General features: G+C 46.3%; 3 protein-coding genes and 1 long non-coding RNA gene across 4 annotated transcripts in view; 1 reads left to right on the top strand and 3 right to left on the bottom strand.

Annotated features, from left to right (window-relative positions):
* The window catches only part of LOC132473584 (uncharacterized), a 6,125-nt gene extending 5,504 nt beyond the window's left edge, over window positions 1-621 (bottom strand). The window contains exon 1 of the mRNA XM_060073791.1: window positions 603-621. Coding sequence (XP_059929774.1) covers window positions 603-621 — 19 coding nt within the window. The remainder of the gene's footprint in view (window positions 1-602) is intronic.
* LOC132473702 (uncharacterized) overlaps window positions 1-19,158 on the bottom strand; it is a 215,506-nt gene that overhangs the window by 121,746 nt on the left and 74,602 nt on the right. The window lies entirely within an intron of this gene.
* The window catches only part of asrgl1 (asparaginase and isoaspartyl peptidase 1), a 134,040-nt gene that overhangs the window by 65,920 nt on the left and 48,962 nt on the right, over window positions 1-19,158 (top strand). The window lies entirely within an intron of this gene.
* Window positions 13,013-19,158, bottom strand: part of LOC132473699 (regulating synaptic membrane exocytosis protein 1-like) — a 34,171-nt gene continuing 28,025 nt past the window's right edge. The window contains 5 exon segments of the mRNA XM_060073918.1: window positions 13,013-16,072; window positions 16,460-16,599; window positions 17,090-17,191; window positions 17,406-17,518; window positions 17,899-18,064. Of these exon segments, the coding sequence (XP_059929901.1) occupies window positions 15,854-16,072; window positions 16,460-16,599; window positions 17,090-17,191; window positions 17,406-17,518; window positions 17,899-18,064 (740 nt within the window). The 3' untranslated portion in view covers window positions 13,013-15,853.

Genomic DNA, 19,158 nt, shown 5'->3' on the forward strand with positions numbered 1-19,158 from the left:
ATGTTTCCCGATCCACATCCACTTCCATTTTTTTTTGAAGAATAATCCAAAAATAGTAAGAGAGGTGGGGAAACACGACTATCGGGCAAGTAACCCGCGTATAGGTGCGCGATATCCCGGTTGATTTGACTACCAGGCTGCGCGGACCGAGCGCCTCTAAGCACCCCTGTATGCCCACCATGCTGACCGGGAGCGGCGGGGGCAGCGCAGCCCCCCGTGTGCCTGTTAACATGGCATGCTCGGGGATTCTGAAACTTCTCAGATTTCAGAGCAAAAAACAACAAAAATTGCAGAAACAACTTTTCTCTCTCTACCGGCGGCTGGTTTCGTTACGCACGGACGTGTTCCACTTTCTCCCGTCGCTTCACTACCCGGTAAAGTCCGGTTGACCGCGGGTCGCGCGGTACGTCCAGTGTCCAAAGCCCAGGTTGCCCCCCCCCCCCCCCCCCCCCACCCCCCCATTCAACCGCGGTCCGGTGAATGGACCTCCAGCATCCAAACCAGGCAGAGGGGGAGAGGAGGAGGAATAGGCCGAAAAAAGAAACATTTGCTGGTTTTTTTACTTACGCGAAAAATCCCGTTTGCTCAAGTGCTGGGCTTGCCTTGCTTGCGGCGAGACATGGTGGTGTGGTGGCGGGCGTTCAGCGCGGATCACATCGGGAGAGCCGGGTTAGAAAGGAGACTCCAGTGGAAAAAAAATCTTCATAAATGCCTTGACAATCAAAATAAATTAGAAATAATACAAAGATGGCGCGGCGAAGACGGATTGCGGGATCGCCGTCATGGCTTTTTTGAAACCGAGAGCGAGAAAGAGAGATAGGGAGAGAGGGAGAGGGGAGAGATGAAAAAATGGCAAAAGCCCCCCTGAGCTGCAAGTTCAAGTGCGGACGTGACGTCCCTGCGAACTTGAACGTCAGGCGATGGATGGACACCGACATACAAAACATGGGCAGGGCGAAGCGCCCGAGTGGGAGGAGGGAAGCGGAATAACAACGCCAATGGACGGTCATTAGGGGCTGGACATGAAAAATAGACCCGGGGAAGCCAATGGACACAGAGATCAGGGGGGCCGGACAAGAAGCACTTGGGGAAGGGAGTGTGTGTGTGGGAGAGAGAGCACAGAGAGAGAGCGAGAGAGCGAGCGAGCGAGCGAGCGAGCGAGGCGAGAGAGAGAGAGAGAGAGAGAGAGAGAGAGAGAGAGAGAGAGAGAGAGAGAGAGAGAGAGAGAGAGAGAGAGAGAGAGAGAGAGAGAGAGAGAGAGAGAGAAGAGAGAACGGCGCGAGGGGAGGGAGAGAGAGAGGTTGTTTAATGGAAGCAATATGCACTGTGTGTGGCGTTAGGGTTACTGTGTGTGTGTGTGTGTGTGTGTGTGTGTGTGTGTGTGTGTGTGTGTGTGTGTGTGTGTGTGTGTGTGTGTGTGTGTGTGTGTGTGTGTGTGCGTGTGCACGTGCGTGTGAGTGTTCGTGGGTGTGACTTTGCGTGTATGTGTGTGCGTGTGTACGCGTGGGCGTGTGCGTGCGTGCTTGCGTGCGCGCGTGTGTGTGTGTGTGTGTGTGTGTGTGTGTGTGTGTGTGTGTGTGTGTGGTGTGTGTGTGTGTGTGTGTGTGTGTGTGTGTGTGTGTGTGTGTGTGGTGTGTGTGTGTGTGTGTGTGTGTGTGTGCGTGTGTGGTAAAATAGTGGTCCGGACAAATACTGCACATACAGCGGTATGAGCAGCTCGGAGTGTGGGATAGTAAGACTGCGTGAGAGAGACCACACCGACGCATATAATGGTCACTTCAGTGTTCGTACACATTGCTCGCACACCTGTACGCACGCGCGTGCTTTTGTGTGTGCGTGTATGGAATGCATATTGTTGTATTTGTGTTGTATTCGGGCGTGTGGAAGCACGTTGTTCTGCGCGCTGGTGTCAGGTAGGGAAGTGGGCAGAGAAGAGAGAGCAGATAGAGAGAGCAGTGAGAGAGCGAGATAGGTCTTAATGCATGCACGCTGCGGGGCGAGTTGGAACTATCCGATTGCAGCGAACAGGACAGACGGGTTCTGTGTGGCGACGAGAGTGCGAGGACACGTCCAGCCCCCGTCGAGTCGCCTTATTAATCAACCTGTGCTCTGCTCCTTATAGGCAATCGCACTATACTAAGCTGCACATGTTTGGCGGTCCTTTCCCTATAACCTATATATACAAGCGGGCTCCTCAAAGTGTCACCTATACATGCAGGCTACGGAGGGGTGGCCGGGTGCTGATGTGGGTGCTCGCAGGGGTGGGACGGGGTGCGGAAGAGGGAACATCGGGTACTATAGAGTGCAAACTTCTACCTCACGTCTATCTTTAAGGCTGCGGGCTTGCGCGGCGCTGATGTGTGCGTGTGTGTGGTGTGTGTGTGTGTGTGTGTGTGTGTGTGTGTGTGTGTGTGTGTGTGTGTGTGTGTGTGTGTGTGTGTGTGTGTGTGTGTGTGTGTGTGTGTGTGTGTGTGTGTGTGTGTGTGTGTGTGTGTGTGTGTGCGTGTGTGCGCGCGTGCGTGCGTGTCTGACGACTGTACACGATTCTTTGTGTGAAATCGAAACTCCATGACGAGCTCCGCACTACGCAGACCGTGGGAGTGGGCCCATACGAGCCCGTGTAATAACTTTCAGATGTGCCTCAGGTTCGAGCTACGAGAATGGTGGGGTGGAGAGAGGGGGGGGGGGGGGGTGTGTGGTGCGACGACGATCAGGCAGGAGGAGGAGGGCGGGAGGACGGGAGCGGCGACGGAGGGAGGGAAAGAGATTGTAAATACTCTCGAAATAGGGGGGTTTGGTAATATAAGACGGGGGGGGCTAAACGGCGGGCACGCAGCCCGGCGTGCAGACTTAAATACGACACCGTGTTCTGAAGAAGACAGACATCGCTCAATGAAAAGCAACGCGGCGACAAGAGCGGCGCGCAGGGCGTGCGGAGCGCGGAGGAGACCGTAGAGCAGAGAGAGACATTATAGAAGAGCAAGACGGAGAGGCATTATAGCATGGGAGAGATGAAGAGACAGTGTGGCAGAGTGACTCGTAGAGCCGTGCGTCTATCCGTCTGGAGAGCAGCCGCCTGTGAAGAGATGTGAGGCCAACGACTCGAGCGACGGTCTGAAATGAAGTGAACCACGGGACAACGAGGCGCGCGCACGGACCACGCGGAGGACACGCACTTAATAAAAGGGGGGCATTGGACAGAACAAGGGTGGGTGAGAGAAAGAGAGAGATCGCGTGTGTGTGTGTGAGAGAGAGAGAGAGAGAAAAAAAAGAGAAGGAGGGAGGGGGGAGAGAAATGAGACGGAGAGCAAGTGGAGAAGGTTCAACGTCAAGAGGGAAAAATGCATGACCAGTGAGTGAAATATTTTGCAGGTTGCGACTCGTCCGCGAGTGAGCTCTCCGGCTGTGTGTGTGTGTGTGTGTGTGTGTGTGTGTGTGTGTGTGTGTGTGTGTGTGTGTGTGTGTGTGTGTGTGTGTGTGTGTGTGTGTGTGTGTGTGTGTGTGTGTGTGTGTGTGTGTGTGTGTGTGTGTGTGTGTGTGCCTCAAGTTGAACTGGAAGCATGGCCAATACAGCAATGGCGAATTTTACTGTTGAGGTTGTCAAACTTTGCTTGTGTTAGGTTGTTGCAAAACCTGTCTTCCACCGGACCATGTAACAACAGCTAATGAACGGATTTTTCACGTATTATTTTAGTGATTGATGTATGAATTGCCACTGAATGGAGATTTTATACAAATTCGTGATTAATCTTGTTAATGTTAATGCACGTATTTGCGGAATATATATTTACTTATTTTAGGCTCACTTAAAATAACAACGCCGTTCTAATTTCTGCTCATATGTAAATAAAATATGACGAGCTAAATAGCCTTAAACAGAAAGTCAACATGTGCTATCTTATCAGATGAATGTCAAAGCCATTCACTTAGGCTTATTTTCCAAAACGAAACAGGCAACGTAATTAAATAATCTGGTCCGAATAACGGCACAGGGATCCTTATTCTGCAGACTGTTTTAGTAGCCATGCGTCTACCCGGATTTAGTAAAAAAAAAAAAAAGAGTCTGAAAAGCGTTGAAACGTCATTGTTTAACACATGGGCTTATACCTAAAGACGTATTAGCGATAGACAGGTCCAAAGCATGGCCATATCCTCTGGACGTTAGGTCAACCGAGGCAGGATGGACTTTATTTTTTGCTTTAAAGGTCTACCTGATCATTTAATCTGATCAGTGCGCTGCAGGTCGAGGCTTTAGAGCAGCGGGCACCACGTGCCCAGGTGCAGGGTCCAGTCCCCTTCCCTCTTACTTAATACTGACAGGCCTTCATAAAGAAACAGCTCTTAGAACGGAGGAAACATTAGTTATTTATTAAATTCTGGGAGTAGCACGGTTCTGTATTAATTTCTGCGAACACACGAGTGATATATAATAACTCGCCACATTATTGGGTTTATTATATCAAATATTATATAAATGTGACGTGAAAATTCATGTTTGGAACAACCAAGATGTGAGCCTTTTGGCAAGTGTCCTCAGCAGTATGTGTGTCTCCGGAAGCAGACAGGCGGTGAACGCAAGCACTGAACTGGATACAGTAACACAAGATCTCATACAATTGAATCGATTATTCTCAGCCTTGTAAACACTACTGACTTTTGTCCGTGCATATTTTGGTCTGAATGTTGCGCTACAGGGCAAGGCGGCAGTTGAGGATTAAAAGGTCGTCGCTATAATTCTGCGGGCCTATAGCACATGTTCAGCTCTCCTTCGTTGACTGTGATGACAAATGTGACAGTTAAATGGGGGCCTTTCCGATCGAGCTTCCTATAGCTAACTCTCTCTCTCTCTCTCTCTCTCTCTCTCTCTCTCTCTCTCTCTCTCTCTCTCTCTCTCTCTCTCTCTCGCTCTCTCTCTCTCTCTCTCTCTCTCTCTCTCTCTCTCTCTCTCTCTCTCTCTCTTCCCTCTCTCTCTCTTCTCTCTCTCCCCCCTCTCCCCCTCTCTCTCTCTCTCTCTCTCTCTCTCTCTCTCTCTCTCTCTCTCTCTCTCTCTCTCTCTTTCTCTCTCTCTTTCTCTCTCTCTTTTTCTCTCTTCACCTGGGTTCCTGGAGACGGAGTAAGCCTACGTTTTTCATTCTTCTCCATTTCCATCCCTTCGTATCCGTCGACACATCCACATCCACCTCCACCCACCCCCTCCCTCCCGACGCACCTCCCCCCCTACCTCTCAGCTCAGTCAAGGCAGACATTGATCAAAGCCAATAGAGCGACTTGGACCCGTGCGCGAGGGGACCGCGGGGATCTCAATATGTAAATAGATGCGCGGGACCGATTCCGTCATAAATCAGTCAACCGGTATTCTTTTAAGCATTGGAGGTAGCATCTATAGGCCTAGCAGCACTCCGTGTGCGTGTGTGTGTGTGTGTGTGTGTGTGTGTGTGTGTGTGTGTGTGTGTGTGTGTGTGTGTGTGTGTGTGTGTGTGTGTGTGTGTGTGTGTGTGTGTGTGCGTGCGTGCGTGCGTGTGTTATTGTGTCTGAGTGTAGAGCAATCTGCTAAAAATAACGACAGAAGAGGGTTGATATTGTTTACGTTTATTGTGTCTCATAACCTTTCAATGGCTATAGTGTTTGCTTGTATGGATGCATACCAGCATCCACAGAAATCAAACTGATATTTTTTTACCCCAAAAGACAATTTAAACTTTCCTCCGTCTATGACGTGTGGATGTAGACGTAGAGATGCAGACGATATAGGGACCTCATCCTAGAAAAATGGGGGTAAATTAAAGCTTTTGTGGAGCTATGAAAAGAGAAGCCAGTGTGGCATAACATTCACAGTGGTCACATGCGTGCCTTCCCTCCACGCGCGACAGCTCCAGGGAAATTGAGTGACTGGGCGCTCGGGCGCATTTCAATATATGGAAATGACCGGGGGCTCCCGAGATAAATCAGCTCTCAACGCTCCCTCCCGTCCCCTGCCCACCCCTCGATTTCCCTCTCACTCTCTCCCTCTCTCTCTCTCCATGATTCTGTTTACCTATGTTTTCCACTTTTCACAAAGTGCCGACTGGGGCTTATTTATTTCTTATCCATTCTTCCATATATTTGTGTTAAGCTGATAATTACATGGTCACCGCAGCACCGCTGCTGCCGTAGAAATTATAGTTTAAAATAAGTTTTTTTTTAAATTGTATTCAGTGAGTCACAAGTATTTGAGCATCTCAACGCTGAAATTGAATTTGTTTGTTATTGTTATTTGTAATTATTGGTAAAAAGGTACGAATGGTTAACACAATATCCAATTCTAATTTCAGAGAGCGCACGAATGCGAGTGTGTAGGCTACACATGCGTGTGAGAGAAAATCTGAAAAATAGTTGGGGGGGGCGGGGGGGGGGGGGGGCGATGGAATTACTTTTAAATCCCTGGTAAATCTAGGCCCTGCCTTTGCAGAGGAATTTCGGGCTCTAGTGGGCGAGACCCAAAACCCGAAGAATTACAATTAATGTGGACGGCCGCGTTTACAGCGAGCCGCCTGCTCTGATCGCGCTGAGCGATGTGCGCCCATGCCGCCCGGGCAACGACTGGTATTAGATACATTCAGCTGGATTACTCGGATATTGGCCAAATTATAACACATAGGAGCCACCCAGACACACACACACACACACACACACGCCCCCACCCCACTCCCCAAGGCAAACCACACACGCGCGCAGACACACACGCACACAAAATCACGCACGCACACAATCACACACACACACACACACACACACACACACACACACACACACACACACACACACACACACGCACACCCACACACACGCACACAAAATCACACACGCACAAAATCACACACACACACACACACACACACACACACACACACACACACACACACACACACACACACACACATCACGCGCACACACACGCAAACACACACACACGCACACACACGCACACACACGCACACACACACACACACACACACACACACACACACACACACACACACACGTTACACACACTGTATATTTTCTTATTGCCTGGCCAGCTCCGTTTCCTCGCCTTACCTGTTTTACAAATAGGATCGATAAAAGTCCAAGCATTCACACGTACTCGTCTACTTTATTGAATCGACAATCCCTTCAACATGAGAATATGCCTCGGTAATACAGCGAGAGGAAAATATAGCATTCGTTTTAATTCGGGCCTCTTGGACTGCCTGGCCGCTCTTACTGTTATATTCCCCCCTCAACCACAATCAACATCAATCTAGGCGTAATGGAGGGACATGTTTATAGCTGTAGTAGTTAAATCGTTGTTAATTTTACACTAAACGGTTGTTATGAAGATAAATGGTTGGACGGAGACGGTGCATATGGGATGGCGAATATAGAGCATTTATCGGCGTAGAGAGAAGGAGCGTCTATAGCTGCACAGCCTACAGCAGTGGCTCATAAAATAAGCGGGTAGAAGCCTCTGTTTTACACCTCAACCTGTTTATGTGGAGAACACATCTGGGCATCCTCGGACACATAGGCCTTACGCCGCTGAACTATGAGAGGACTGTCTGTCCGTCTGTCCGTCTGTCGTTCTTCCCTCCCTCCATCTCTCCCTCCCTCCCTCTTTCCACTCCTCCCCCCTCCCTCCCTCTCCTCCTTCTCTCGATGGGCCCGAGCAATTGTTTTTGCAGGATGCAAATCGTGTGTAAATGTCACGTCCATGGCTTACATTATCCGACAGGAGAAGAAAGTTCGAGATTTTCGATACACTTCAACAGTCTGGAGCCAAATGATTGGCGATTCGAGCGGCGCTCAGGGTCGCGGTCGTCCCGGTTAAGAGGACTGACTCTCACCCCGTCACGCGTAAACACGGACTCAGGCGCCCTCTAGTGGCAGGTCTGGAGAGCTCATGGAGAGGATCGGGGAGTTATGATATCTGGCCTCCGAGCCTCCGTTAAACTGAAACCGAAATGGACAGTTTTGCCTTGACTAAAATGACGCCAATGGATCCAAAACAAACTGTTATAACGACAAGTATTTTTCAGGGAAATTAGGACGCAAACTGGTTTAAATCACGGGAAGATATAGGCATGAGGTAAAAATATATAATATTTAAATATAATGGCTAAAATATGAACATGAGTGTCATAGGCTCAAATACGTTGTATTTGAGCCTATTTGATCGGATTCTTACTGGCAGATGTGCTGAGTTGTGTTCCTTCAGTGTTAGAACGAGTTGCATGTTCTTCCTGAGTTCAGGCCTACAATATATTGCACATTTGCACAAGCACAAATAACATAACATATGTTTGACTATGTAGTCCGTAGCCTAGGATTTATTTGTACTTCCAACAAGCAAAAGGATACAGACGAATGGATAAAGGCATTTTACCTGCCCATAAGAATAATGTGGCTTACCACATCATAAACATTTCTTAACTTTATTATTTCCTTAAAATCGTCCTTTCTCTGCTCATTTAAATAAACCATTAATTCAATTAATTCATCAGTGTACTATTTTTTCATCTTGAAATAAAAAAACGTAACTTATGATTTTGTTTGAGGGTAGAACAACTTTAAGCTGTTGGCTATTTATTTTAAAAGCTATTTTTACAAATGTAAAATAATTATGAAGATAAGCATGTTATAATGATACGAACAATAATAATAATTATCATTATTATTATTTTATTGTGTTTTTTGTATTATTATTATTATTATTATTATTATTATTATTATTATTATTATTAAAATTATTATTACTATTGACGCAGGTAGGCCTACGAATTGGACACGCTCGACAATAAATTAATGTCATCATCGAATTAAACATTGGGTAAAAACGTCGCATCATAATCCTACAGAAGATAAAACAGCACATAGTAACACTGTATCCCATCATCATACATGCCCATTGTCTTTAAACGTCGTAAAGAATAAACGTGACATGGACTACCTCAAAGAGCTTAGTGATAAATCATGTATTTTTAATGAATATCAATAGAAGAACCCCCCATCTAATTTGATTAAACAGTGCTTAGGGGCGATGGGGAGCCTCCAACTGGGGAATAACGTGGTAATGACCAAAGCTGGTCTAATGGTCTCCAAAGCGCTTCCACAGAGCCGAACTGCGCTGCCGTTCAAGCGATTAACACCAAATGGGGTGGGGTGGGGGGGGGGATAACAATCTGATCTGACAGAACGCCTCATGTTCCAGCTGTTTACACCGATCCCGTGACGTGTGGGGGACTAATCCACTGTCAAATAGTTCTGATGGGTCGAACCAACCATCGAACATGGTCTTCTAAAGGCCTTTGGCGAGTTCAACTTCATTCTGATGGTTATTGTTTGATATGAGACATACGTATATAGGAAGGCTAAAAAAATGATCGTTTTGCTGGGGGAGGGGGGGGGGGGGTATGTAAAAAAGAAAAAGAGGTAGCTTTGTTTGATCTTTAAAGTGAACGAAAAGAATCCGGTCGAGATGAAGAGATCAGGTTTCAGAACCATGGAAAGCGCCCGCGGGGCCCCGGGACCGAGACGCGCTCTGAGATGAACCACAGACAAACAGGATGACAAAGAAAGCCAGCAATAAAAAAAAATGAAAACACAGGGCAACGTCGCTTGAATCAAAAACTTCCAGATATGTCCGACTGCCTAAATTTAGATTTTTAGGGGTCATATGACCCAACGGGCATTAACCGGAATTGTTCACTTTGAGTTAACATTATCCCACAGCATTGCCTGTAGCATAGATAACTTCACAAGACGCAAAGACTTATCGTATGGCCCATAACCTTATGCAAGTGTGGGTGTGTTGGATTATGAAAAGGAAATGTCTCGAATAGCGCGAGGTTTGGCTGGCCTACACACACTTATTCCAGCAGCAGTTTCCACTCCACAGACTATTAATCATAGTTCCTGATTAATAATAAATAGGAGGACGCATGAGAAGATGTAGCCGGAGGAGAAGATGTAGCTGGAGGAAGCTACAGGCCTAATTAGCATTTTAGTGGAACCTCAGGAACAGCCATGATATAAAAGACAGCTGTTTAAACGGAGAGAGAGAGAGTGAGAGAGAGAGAGAGAGAGAGAGAGAGAGAGAGAGAGAGAGAGAGAGAGAGAGAGAGAGAGAGAGAGAGAGAGAGAGAGAGAGAGAGAGAGAGAGTGTGTGTGTGTGTGAACACACACACACACACACACACACACAAAGGTAGGTATAGGCAGCCATACAACAGGCACGACGTGATACTTGTAATAATAATAAGTGAATAAATGAGTAAAGTCCTTAGTTTTGTGGGTAGTGAAAAATAATTATTGTCATTTTGTCTCTGAAGCTGAATCAACCACCTGATCTCTTCAAGGGAACACCTTTGATTTTATGTTTTTTTGAAACCTTCACGATAGAGATGCATTCTGTCTCGTCATGTTTGCCTATTTTTTCAAAAAGGATGTATATGGGGCTTTGCTGCCACTCCCTAAATACGGCCGAGGCGATTGTGCGGAATTAATATCTTGCCATTCCAAAAACTACCACTAGGTGGACATGGTGCAACTGTATACAAATATACAAATAATGTTATAATGATGACTGGTTCAGTTTAATCTGATACATCTGGATTTTCTTTTTGTTAAACATAAGCATCTGCAGTAAGCTAAAACATAAAACGATTATTAATGGGCCAGCAGGGAACTTTAGCCATGAGGTTAAAGGGGGAGGGGCTTGGGTCACTCACTGTAGTCACTTCCGTTCAATTGATTAGTTGTATCGCAATGTATTGATGGATGAAATATGCAGGGTTTATTTGTATATCCCTATCTAAATAGATATGTATTTCCTTTTGAATGTCATCAATTAAATGGCAGACGATGTCAAATGTATATGTAAACCAAAAGTTTTCCTGATGCCAAAAGTATTTTTCCTGAGTTGCTCAATGTGCATAATATCTTTCAAGTGCATCGTGATTTTCTGTAATGGATACTGGATATTTGCCAATATCTTCAGCATTTCAGCACGCTGTGGCATTCATTAAATTGTGTTCAAGTTAATACCTGAAGTTTTTAAAATGGTCAAATTATCTTCCAATGTTTTGAGTGCCTCTGTAGGGCTCCAACATACACCATGAAGTCGAATGATACAAACACAGAAGTTTTTAGACACAAGACATGCTCGTAACTACGCACAGCACACTTAAATAAATCTGTAAGGTTATTAATGTTTGAGTCGAAATGACGAAGAAGCATAAAGGTTCAAAACATGGTAGGTGGATCTTGATACGAATCTATACATCTTATGAATGTCTTACTTGGAACTCAAGCTATTTGTCGTTGTATTATATTTTGCAATAAATGATGCAATCAATCTATTATTAACTATATGCTGTTATGGTATTAACGTTGCAATATATGACACATTAAGATTACATTATAAAATCTTTAAACTATAAGTATATGTGCCCAACATGAGGCCTACAGTAATAATTTATTTTGCCAATATGCAATGTTGGCGCCACTATCTGGTTAAAACGAGTATTACAATCAGCAGCGTAATCACTCATTATCTACAACCCCTCTGCCAGGCAGCAGAGGCTGTAACTGGCTAGACCATCTCAAGTCAAATTAATGACATGCTTTTGCTTAACATCGACAAGAACTGAGAAAGACAGCAAGATCGTCCACCTTAGAACAAACTTGTGGTCTCAACGTACAGCGGGTTGGTATTAATAAGCCACATTTGCTCTTTGAAGTTGTGCCCAAAGATAGTGAATGAAGGAAGCCATTATGTGATTCGGTGTCACTGTCTGAAGGGCATGGAGATCAGCAGTTTGAGGAACTAACTGTGTTCACTTGTTCATTTGTACAGATAAGTCCAACACCCCACACCAAACGTGTTACTCACAATGTTTAAACACACATTTCCTTTTCAGTTGCCCTTTTGGAGTCACAAGACCGAAACGTCAACAGCAAAACCAAATATCCCCAAAGAGTCCCATCCATACTTAATTTGACCAATGACAGTTATTCCTGCTAAGGATAATGGATGCCTGGACTCTAAAATACACCTAATTCACCTACACATGTATACACTATTTACCTGTGGGGTCTACGTCGAGGCAGGAGGAGAAGGCCTGGGCACCAAGTTGAGACCAGTATTGGTTCTGGAGGGGAAATGATGATGTAGCTATTAGCATGATTCTACATTAGCAGCCATGGTGATATTATGATAGAGATAAACAGTTGCAGTGAGTCAGACTCGCACACACACACACACACACACACACAGACACACACACACACATGCACAGCCACCAACACACAACGCGCATGGACACGCGCAAGCACACCCACACGCAGAGACAAATGCATACGCACACACACACACATGCACACAAACCACACACCCATGAACACACACATGCATACACGAACACACACACACACACACACACACACACACACACACACACACACACACACTCGTGCGCACATACACACACACACACTCTCGCACGCACACACACACAGACACACACACACATATACATCATAACAATTTGTCTACAGTGATGCCAACTAGTTAGTTAGTGTTGGTCGACAGAACAAATACAAAGAAAGAGAAGCATGTTTGTTATAACCATGTGGGGGCATGTTATATGGGGAATATGTTAGTGCCTTCAAACTGTAATTCACTGTGGAGGCGCTTGTCAGCAAAAACAATGAAAAAGGATATGCATGAACATACATACATCATTATATTCAAGTTTCCGGTTGCATGATAAGCTTGGAAGTTATAATTACAAAGCTTTTTGGGAAGTTGTCAGGGGAAATGTATGCCTTCAGCATCCTCACATGTTGTGTCAGCCCAATGAGCATCATGTTAGGTACTCGGTGTTCCTCAGCACACTGTAAGGAATCGCATGACACGACTATTCCAAAGCAATCACAGGCAGCAGGTGCGTTACTCTACAGCCCAGCCACGGAATAACACGACAAGAGTCCTGAGTTGAGAATCTATTTTTCTTCCACACAGTCTTTTATTTGTAAATAATAAAAATGAACTCTTGAATATAAAACAATCACATCAGTAGAGCCACATCTCTTATACAAACAAGAACTGTTGCAGTGAATACTTTGTCTTTCATCTAGATTCGTGTGTTAGGAGTGGGAAGCCATGTACTGTAAACAATCAGTATTCCTGCAGTAATACTGACAAAGAAAAGGGCAGTCGGTCAACACCGCGCCGGGCTTCAACCAGAACATCCAGGAAATGCCGCAGCAAGCAAGAATTTTGTCATTGGCTTACGAAGTCCAGTCCAAACCATGAACAAATAATGAGAAGAAAGGGGGCTGTTGTGAGTAAAAACAAACATAAATAAAGAAACAATAAAACAATCCAATTGATCTTTGTTCGTTTTTTGGCTGCAACTGGGGGGGTGGGTGAGTGGGGGGGAGAGGGGTAAGGGGGGGTAGGAAAGTCTTGCTGGCGCCATCTTGTGGTTGGGTTCCGCTCAGCGGCTCACACACATCCATGGGCATCAGATCCCTTTCAGCTAGACCAGGAATGTTAGTGTTTTCGGCAATGCTTTGTTTGTTCGTAACCTATGCTTAAGTTGCTCATCTCGATTCCTATGTACAAGCTGTGTGCGCGCGCGCGAGAGTATGTGTGCGTGGGTCTGTGTGTGTGTGTGTGTGGGTGTGCGTTTGTGTGTGTGTGTGTGTGTGTGTGTGTGTGTGTGTGTGTGTGTGTGTGTGTGTGTGTGTGTGTGTGTGTGTGTGTGTGTGTGTGTGTATGGGCGTGTGTGTGTGTGGGTGATTCAGTGGCAGGTGTGCAGTCCGATACACTCTTTGTATATATATATATATATATATATATATTTATATATTTATTTATATATATATTTAATTTTAATATATATATATATACATATACATATACAGATATCTTTATCTTCACAATTTCTGTCAAACTCATAATTATACTTCATATACATTTAGCTGTTACACACATTCTCTATTTCTGTCTCTAGCCCCTGCTGCCCTTAAGGACTACAGTTTAGACACCTACACCCTGTTACGCCAGGGGCTGGAGTATGCTCAGGACAGCTGAACAGCACTGTCGCTCAAAGGTTCTTTTATTAAAAAAAGGACAAAGAAAAATAGATATATATATATATTTTGTTCTTTTTTCTTGAAGACCTCCAAATATGGATATTTTCAACCCAGAGTAGTAGACGTGGCCTGGGTGGAGCTGATCCCCTATTGGTCCGCTCCTGTCAGGGGAGTTGTGTGTGGGGGGGTTTTGGGGCAGGGGGGAGGGACGGGGGAGGATGGTCAGAATTGTATTAACTTTCTTTTTTGATATTTTTGTATTCATGTTCAGTACGAGCATACTGTACAAGTACATGCAACATACAAGCTGGCCTAAAGTATGTGGAACTAACACACATAGTCTAGTCTCATTTTTTTTTCTTTTTTTCTCGCTTTTTTTCTTTTTTGCTTATTTTTTCAGAATTCATCAGTAGTTTGTCTCGTCTTTGCTTTTACAAAAAGAAGGAAACCAAAAGAATCAAAGAAAAAATTAAAGAAAAATAAACGTGCATGCAGCTTGGGGCTGGGGGGCCGGGGGGGGCCCCCAAAACATGCTGCTCCCTCCTGTAGGGGTGGGGTTAAGGGGTGAGGTCAAGAAGTGAGGGGTGGGGTCAAGGGGTCAGGGTTGGGGTCAAGGGGTGAGGAAAAGGGATGAGGGTTGGGGTTAAAGGGTGAGGGGTGGGTCTAAGGGGTGAGGCATTGGCTAGGTGGGGGCTGGGGGGCTCAAAGTACATGTAGGGTACATGTTGTTTGGGGAGCCAGGTATGGTGGGGTGGGCCTGGAGAGGGGGGTGGGCTAACCACCAGGCTACAGTTAGCCTGTCTTTTAGGTGCAGGGGGAGGGGGCATTGCTTGAGAAACCAAAGGTAGTATTTGGTGGAGGGAGTCTGCACCTTTAGGACGTCCTACTGAACTCTACAGGATGTGTGTAGAGCGAAAGAAAAGTCAAACGGATTGATGGTTTAAAAAAATAATGAATATATTCTGAATAATGAATATATAAACGAGCTCATTAATAATTTGGCCTCTATGTTGTTCGCTCTTTTTATTAGATAAAGAGCGAAACTGTTTCCCCCCACATCGTCAAAACAAAGGAGACAAGTGTTCTTTCTTCTTGCAGGGGGCAGAATAATGCCCCCCCCCCCCCGTGCTGCTACGGCTGCCTAGAGTGTCACATGCCATTCATATGCTCATCATATTGGCCTCGGCTCTACTCTGATTGGCTCAATAAGTCACATGATCAAGACTGTCTTTTGTCAGTTGAAAGGGCAGGCGGTAAAGAACGGGAGGAAGGAAGAAAGAAAGAAAGAAGGAACGAAAGAAATAAAAAATGAGGAGAAAGTGAAACATCGGAAGAAATAGAGCAAAAGTCAGGTGGGAAACGCAAACGGAAGAAAAACAACAAACAGAAAAAGTAGGATATAGGATTAATTATGACAAGTGATTGTCAGACTCCAGCTAAGCGTTGATTGGGTAGTTTTCTCTCTCTCTCTCTCTCTCTCTCTCTCTCTCTCTCTCTCTCTCTCTCTCTCTCTCTCTATGACTCTTTTCTGGCTTGTCATTGGTCGGCCTGAGGCCAGTCTCGCTGTCCCTGGGTGTAGTTTAGTCATGCCCTCTGCTCTGTTGTGGCCCAGGAAACGTTGTCCATTCACTTCTTTGTTTTTGTTTGTTTGGTTCCCAATGGAGTGATGATGGCAGGGGGAGGGGGAGGGATGAGTGGGGGGGGGGGGGGGGGGGTGCGGTCCCCCCTTCGGTCACTAGGATCGAACGCCGGGAGGCGGTCCTGAGCTGTCCAGTGACGTCTGGGACGCCAGCCTCGCGAGCGGGGCTAACGTAGGGTCCACCAGCGAGGAAGGGGGGAACAGTTTGTACCAGCCAATCACGGTACTGGAGAGGTCCAGCTCCTCCAATAGGATCTGTGCCACACCCATGAAGCATTTATGGTCCAGTCGTCCATAGTCGCCCCATACTATGACCTGGAGGGTGCAGACAGAGGAGAGGGAGGAGTTGGAAAACAAGCGCTGCAAAGATCAACTCAATTTATCTCAGACACAAAATGTGTGATTGCCATACGCAAAATATGGGAAAATTAAGGACATTTCTCCATAAACTAATCATGATGTAAGCTATACATTTAATTATGCAGAAGAAGATACAAAGATACCACGTGTCCAAACATAAAACCCCCTTTCTTACTCACACACATCCTCCCTCTTCACACACACGCACACACACACACACACACACACACACACACACACACACACACACACACACACACACACACACACACACACACACACACACACACACACACACACACACACACACACACACCCACACACACAGGCCAGGTGTGTTACCTGGAGCACCTTGCCCCGGGGGCTCTCCTCGAAGAGCAGATGCTGCTGATACAGCGGCTCCAGGGTCTTCCGTGCAATCTTGGTTTTCTTTTTGGCTTTACACGCTCCGCTGTCCAGCAGGTACACCTTGACGTAGGGAGCTGGCACGGGACGGGGGGGGATGGGACGGGACGGGGCGGGGGGGGGGGGGGGGGGGGGGAGAGGGGTGAGGCAGAGGGGAGAGAGGGGAGGGGTAGAGGGAGAGAGGGGAGGGGTAGAGGGAGAGAGGGGAGGGGTAGAGGGAGAGAAGGGGGAGGTAAAAAGGGAGATAGGGCAGGTAGGAGGCAGAGACGGAGGATGCAGAGAGGGGGAGGGGGTGAGGGAGAGAGGGAGAGAGGTGGGAGGCCGAGAGGAAGATAGGAGGGAGAGGGAGACAGGTATACAAAGAAAGAGAGAAAAGATGATGAGGTGTAAAATAAGTGTGCATTGAATCAACAGAGAACAGAGGATAAGGCAGAAGGGAACCCATAGTGGTTGGAATGTTAAACAACAATAGTGATGATAATAGAGAGCGAGAGCGAGCGAGAGCGAGAGCGAGCGAGAGCGAGCGAGAGAGAGCGAGAGAGAGAGAGAGAGGAGAGATTGTCTTACCTGGGAGGGATTTCGAGCCTGTTTTTGGGATAAGGCCACGGGCCCTGATCACTTCCACCTCTAGCTGGCCCTTCTTGTCCGTCAGACCGAGCTGGACGTCTCCTACATGAAGGCACAGACACACACACACACACACACACACACACACACACACACACACACACACACACACACACACACACACACACACACACACACACACACACACACACACAAACACAAACACATACACACAAAGTTGAGCTTGACGTTGGTAAGTCATATAAGTAGCTACACGATCCTCATGTACTGTATGCTGCGTCATCGGGAGACTCACCCATGGCAGGCGTGGCCAGGGTTTGCCGGCCCACCAGCTGGGCGGGGCCTAATCCATCCAGGAAGTCACTGAACTGACTGTCAGCCCCTAGCCGCATCCCTGAGAAGATCAGACTGCCACACACACACACACACACACACACACACACACACACACACACACACACACACACACACACACACACACACACACACACACACAGTAATACACGCACACACACACAAAAACATAAACACAGACACACACACACACACACACACACAAAAACGTAAACATTAACACTAGAAATTAAGCTGAAGAATAAATATGGTTTGATGAATTGTAAAGATCAATCGCAAGGCTGCAATTGAACTGCATCACTTCTCAACAAAACAACATCACACTTACACACATAGGGAATATCGTATGCATCGATAAGCATGGAGCCCATATGGCTGTACATGGACACACCCTGACCCACACGGTCGGTGGGGGGGGGCAGACGGACACCTACTTCCCCTCGGAGCTGTAGCTGTTCATGCTGCCGTCCGTGGAGTCCCTGCTGGCCTGCCGGTTCACGGTGGAGACCCCCCCCCGGGGTAGCTCCACCGCCATGCCCGTCTCCACACTCCTCTGGATGCTGCTGCTGCCTTTACCAGACTTCTTACTCGCTGGCGCCTCTGTGGTGGGAGGACACACAGACAACCACACGCACACACACACACACACACACACACACACACACACACACACACACACACACACACACACACACACACACACACACATCGAGAAGGTTAGCGTGAGAAGTTTGCAAACCATAAATTGTAAACCGTGTGGCAAATTGTGATTTGTGTTTAGAAAAGGCAGGAGGGAATCAAGCAAAGCATGATCGTAATCGCCACGGTTTTCAGTTGAAACATGTTACAAGCATTCTGCTCTGGGCCTTTATGGTTGTGTGGGACAACCCTGTTGATTACAGGGTACATTTAAAGCAAACGTTTATGATTATTTACTACATAAGAAAGCAAAAACTTTGCCCTCTTAAAGTGAGAGCAATGGTTTTTTATCTTTGCTTCTGGAAGTGTCACGTTATTATAGATTGAGCTGTTGCTTTTTGTACCAGTCAATACTGTACAGAGTTAACCTCATTCACCTGAGAGTTGCTAGATAAAGGAAAATAAAGGATAGCATTCCAACAAGCGTTCTACATAAGCATAAGGAAAAGTATGGTCAGACTCTGCCCTAGACAAATGGAAATAAATCAAACCACAAAACCGAGAGCTGCATTGACATTGTTACAGGTACAAACTCAAATTGACTCTGAATCTGTAAATGCCTAATGCAATAAGGCCGGGTGCACACAAGAGACTGGGAATCAATTAATTTGAGGGTGGATACATTCCATGGAAAGCAGTGAAGAGCGAGGTCAGTGCAGGAGGTTTATACAAAAGAACAAGCCAATTCAGTCCATCCAAAAAAACGTGCTGGTGATCATTGATCGGGCTTACTGCAAACAATATGTCTTGGAAATGAAAGTAGCAAAGCAAGAAGACCAAACCCCTTGTTGTTTGGTTCTGGGCTGTTGAACAGGACCACAATCTGCAGATATACAATTTTTTGTGAACAATGAAACAACAACTCAACTGGGAAGCTTTTGCGCAAAATGAGTTTTGATGGACTCAAAGGACTCACTATAAAGACTATTAAAAAAATATTAATTCAGGAGCAGAGCTTTCAAGCTTGGGCAGAAGGGATTGGCAGGACTGGGGTA

The sequence above is a fragment of the Gadus macrocephalus genome, chromosome 15 (assembly GCF_031168955.1).
Source record: "Gadus macrocephalus chromosome 15, ASM3116895v1".
In the NCBI taxonomy this organism is placed as follows: Eukaryota; Metazoa; Chordata; class Actinopteri; order Gadiformes; family Gadidae; genus Gadus; species Gadus macrocephalus.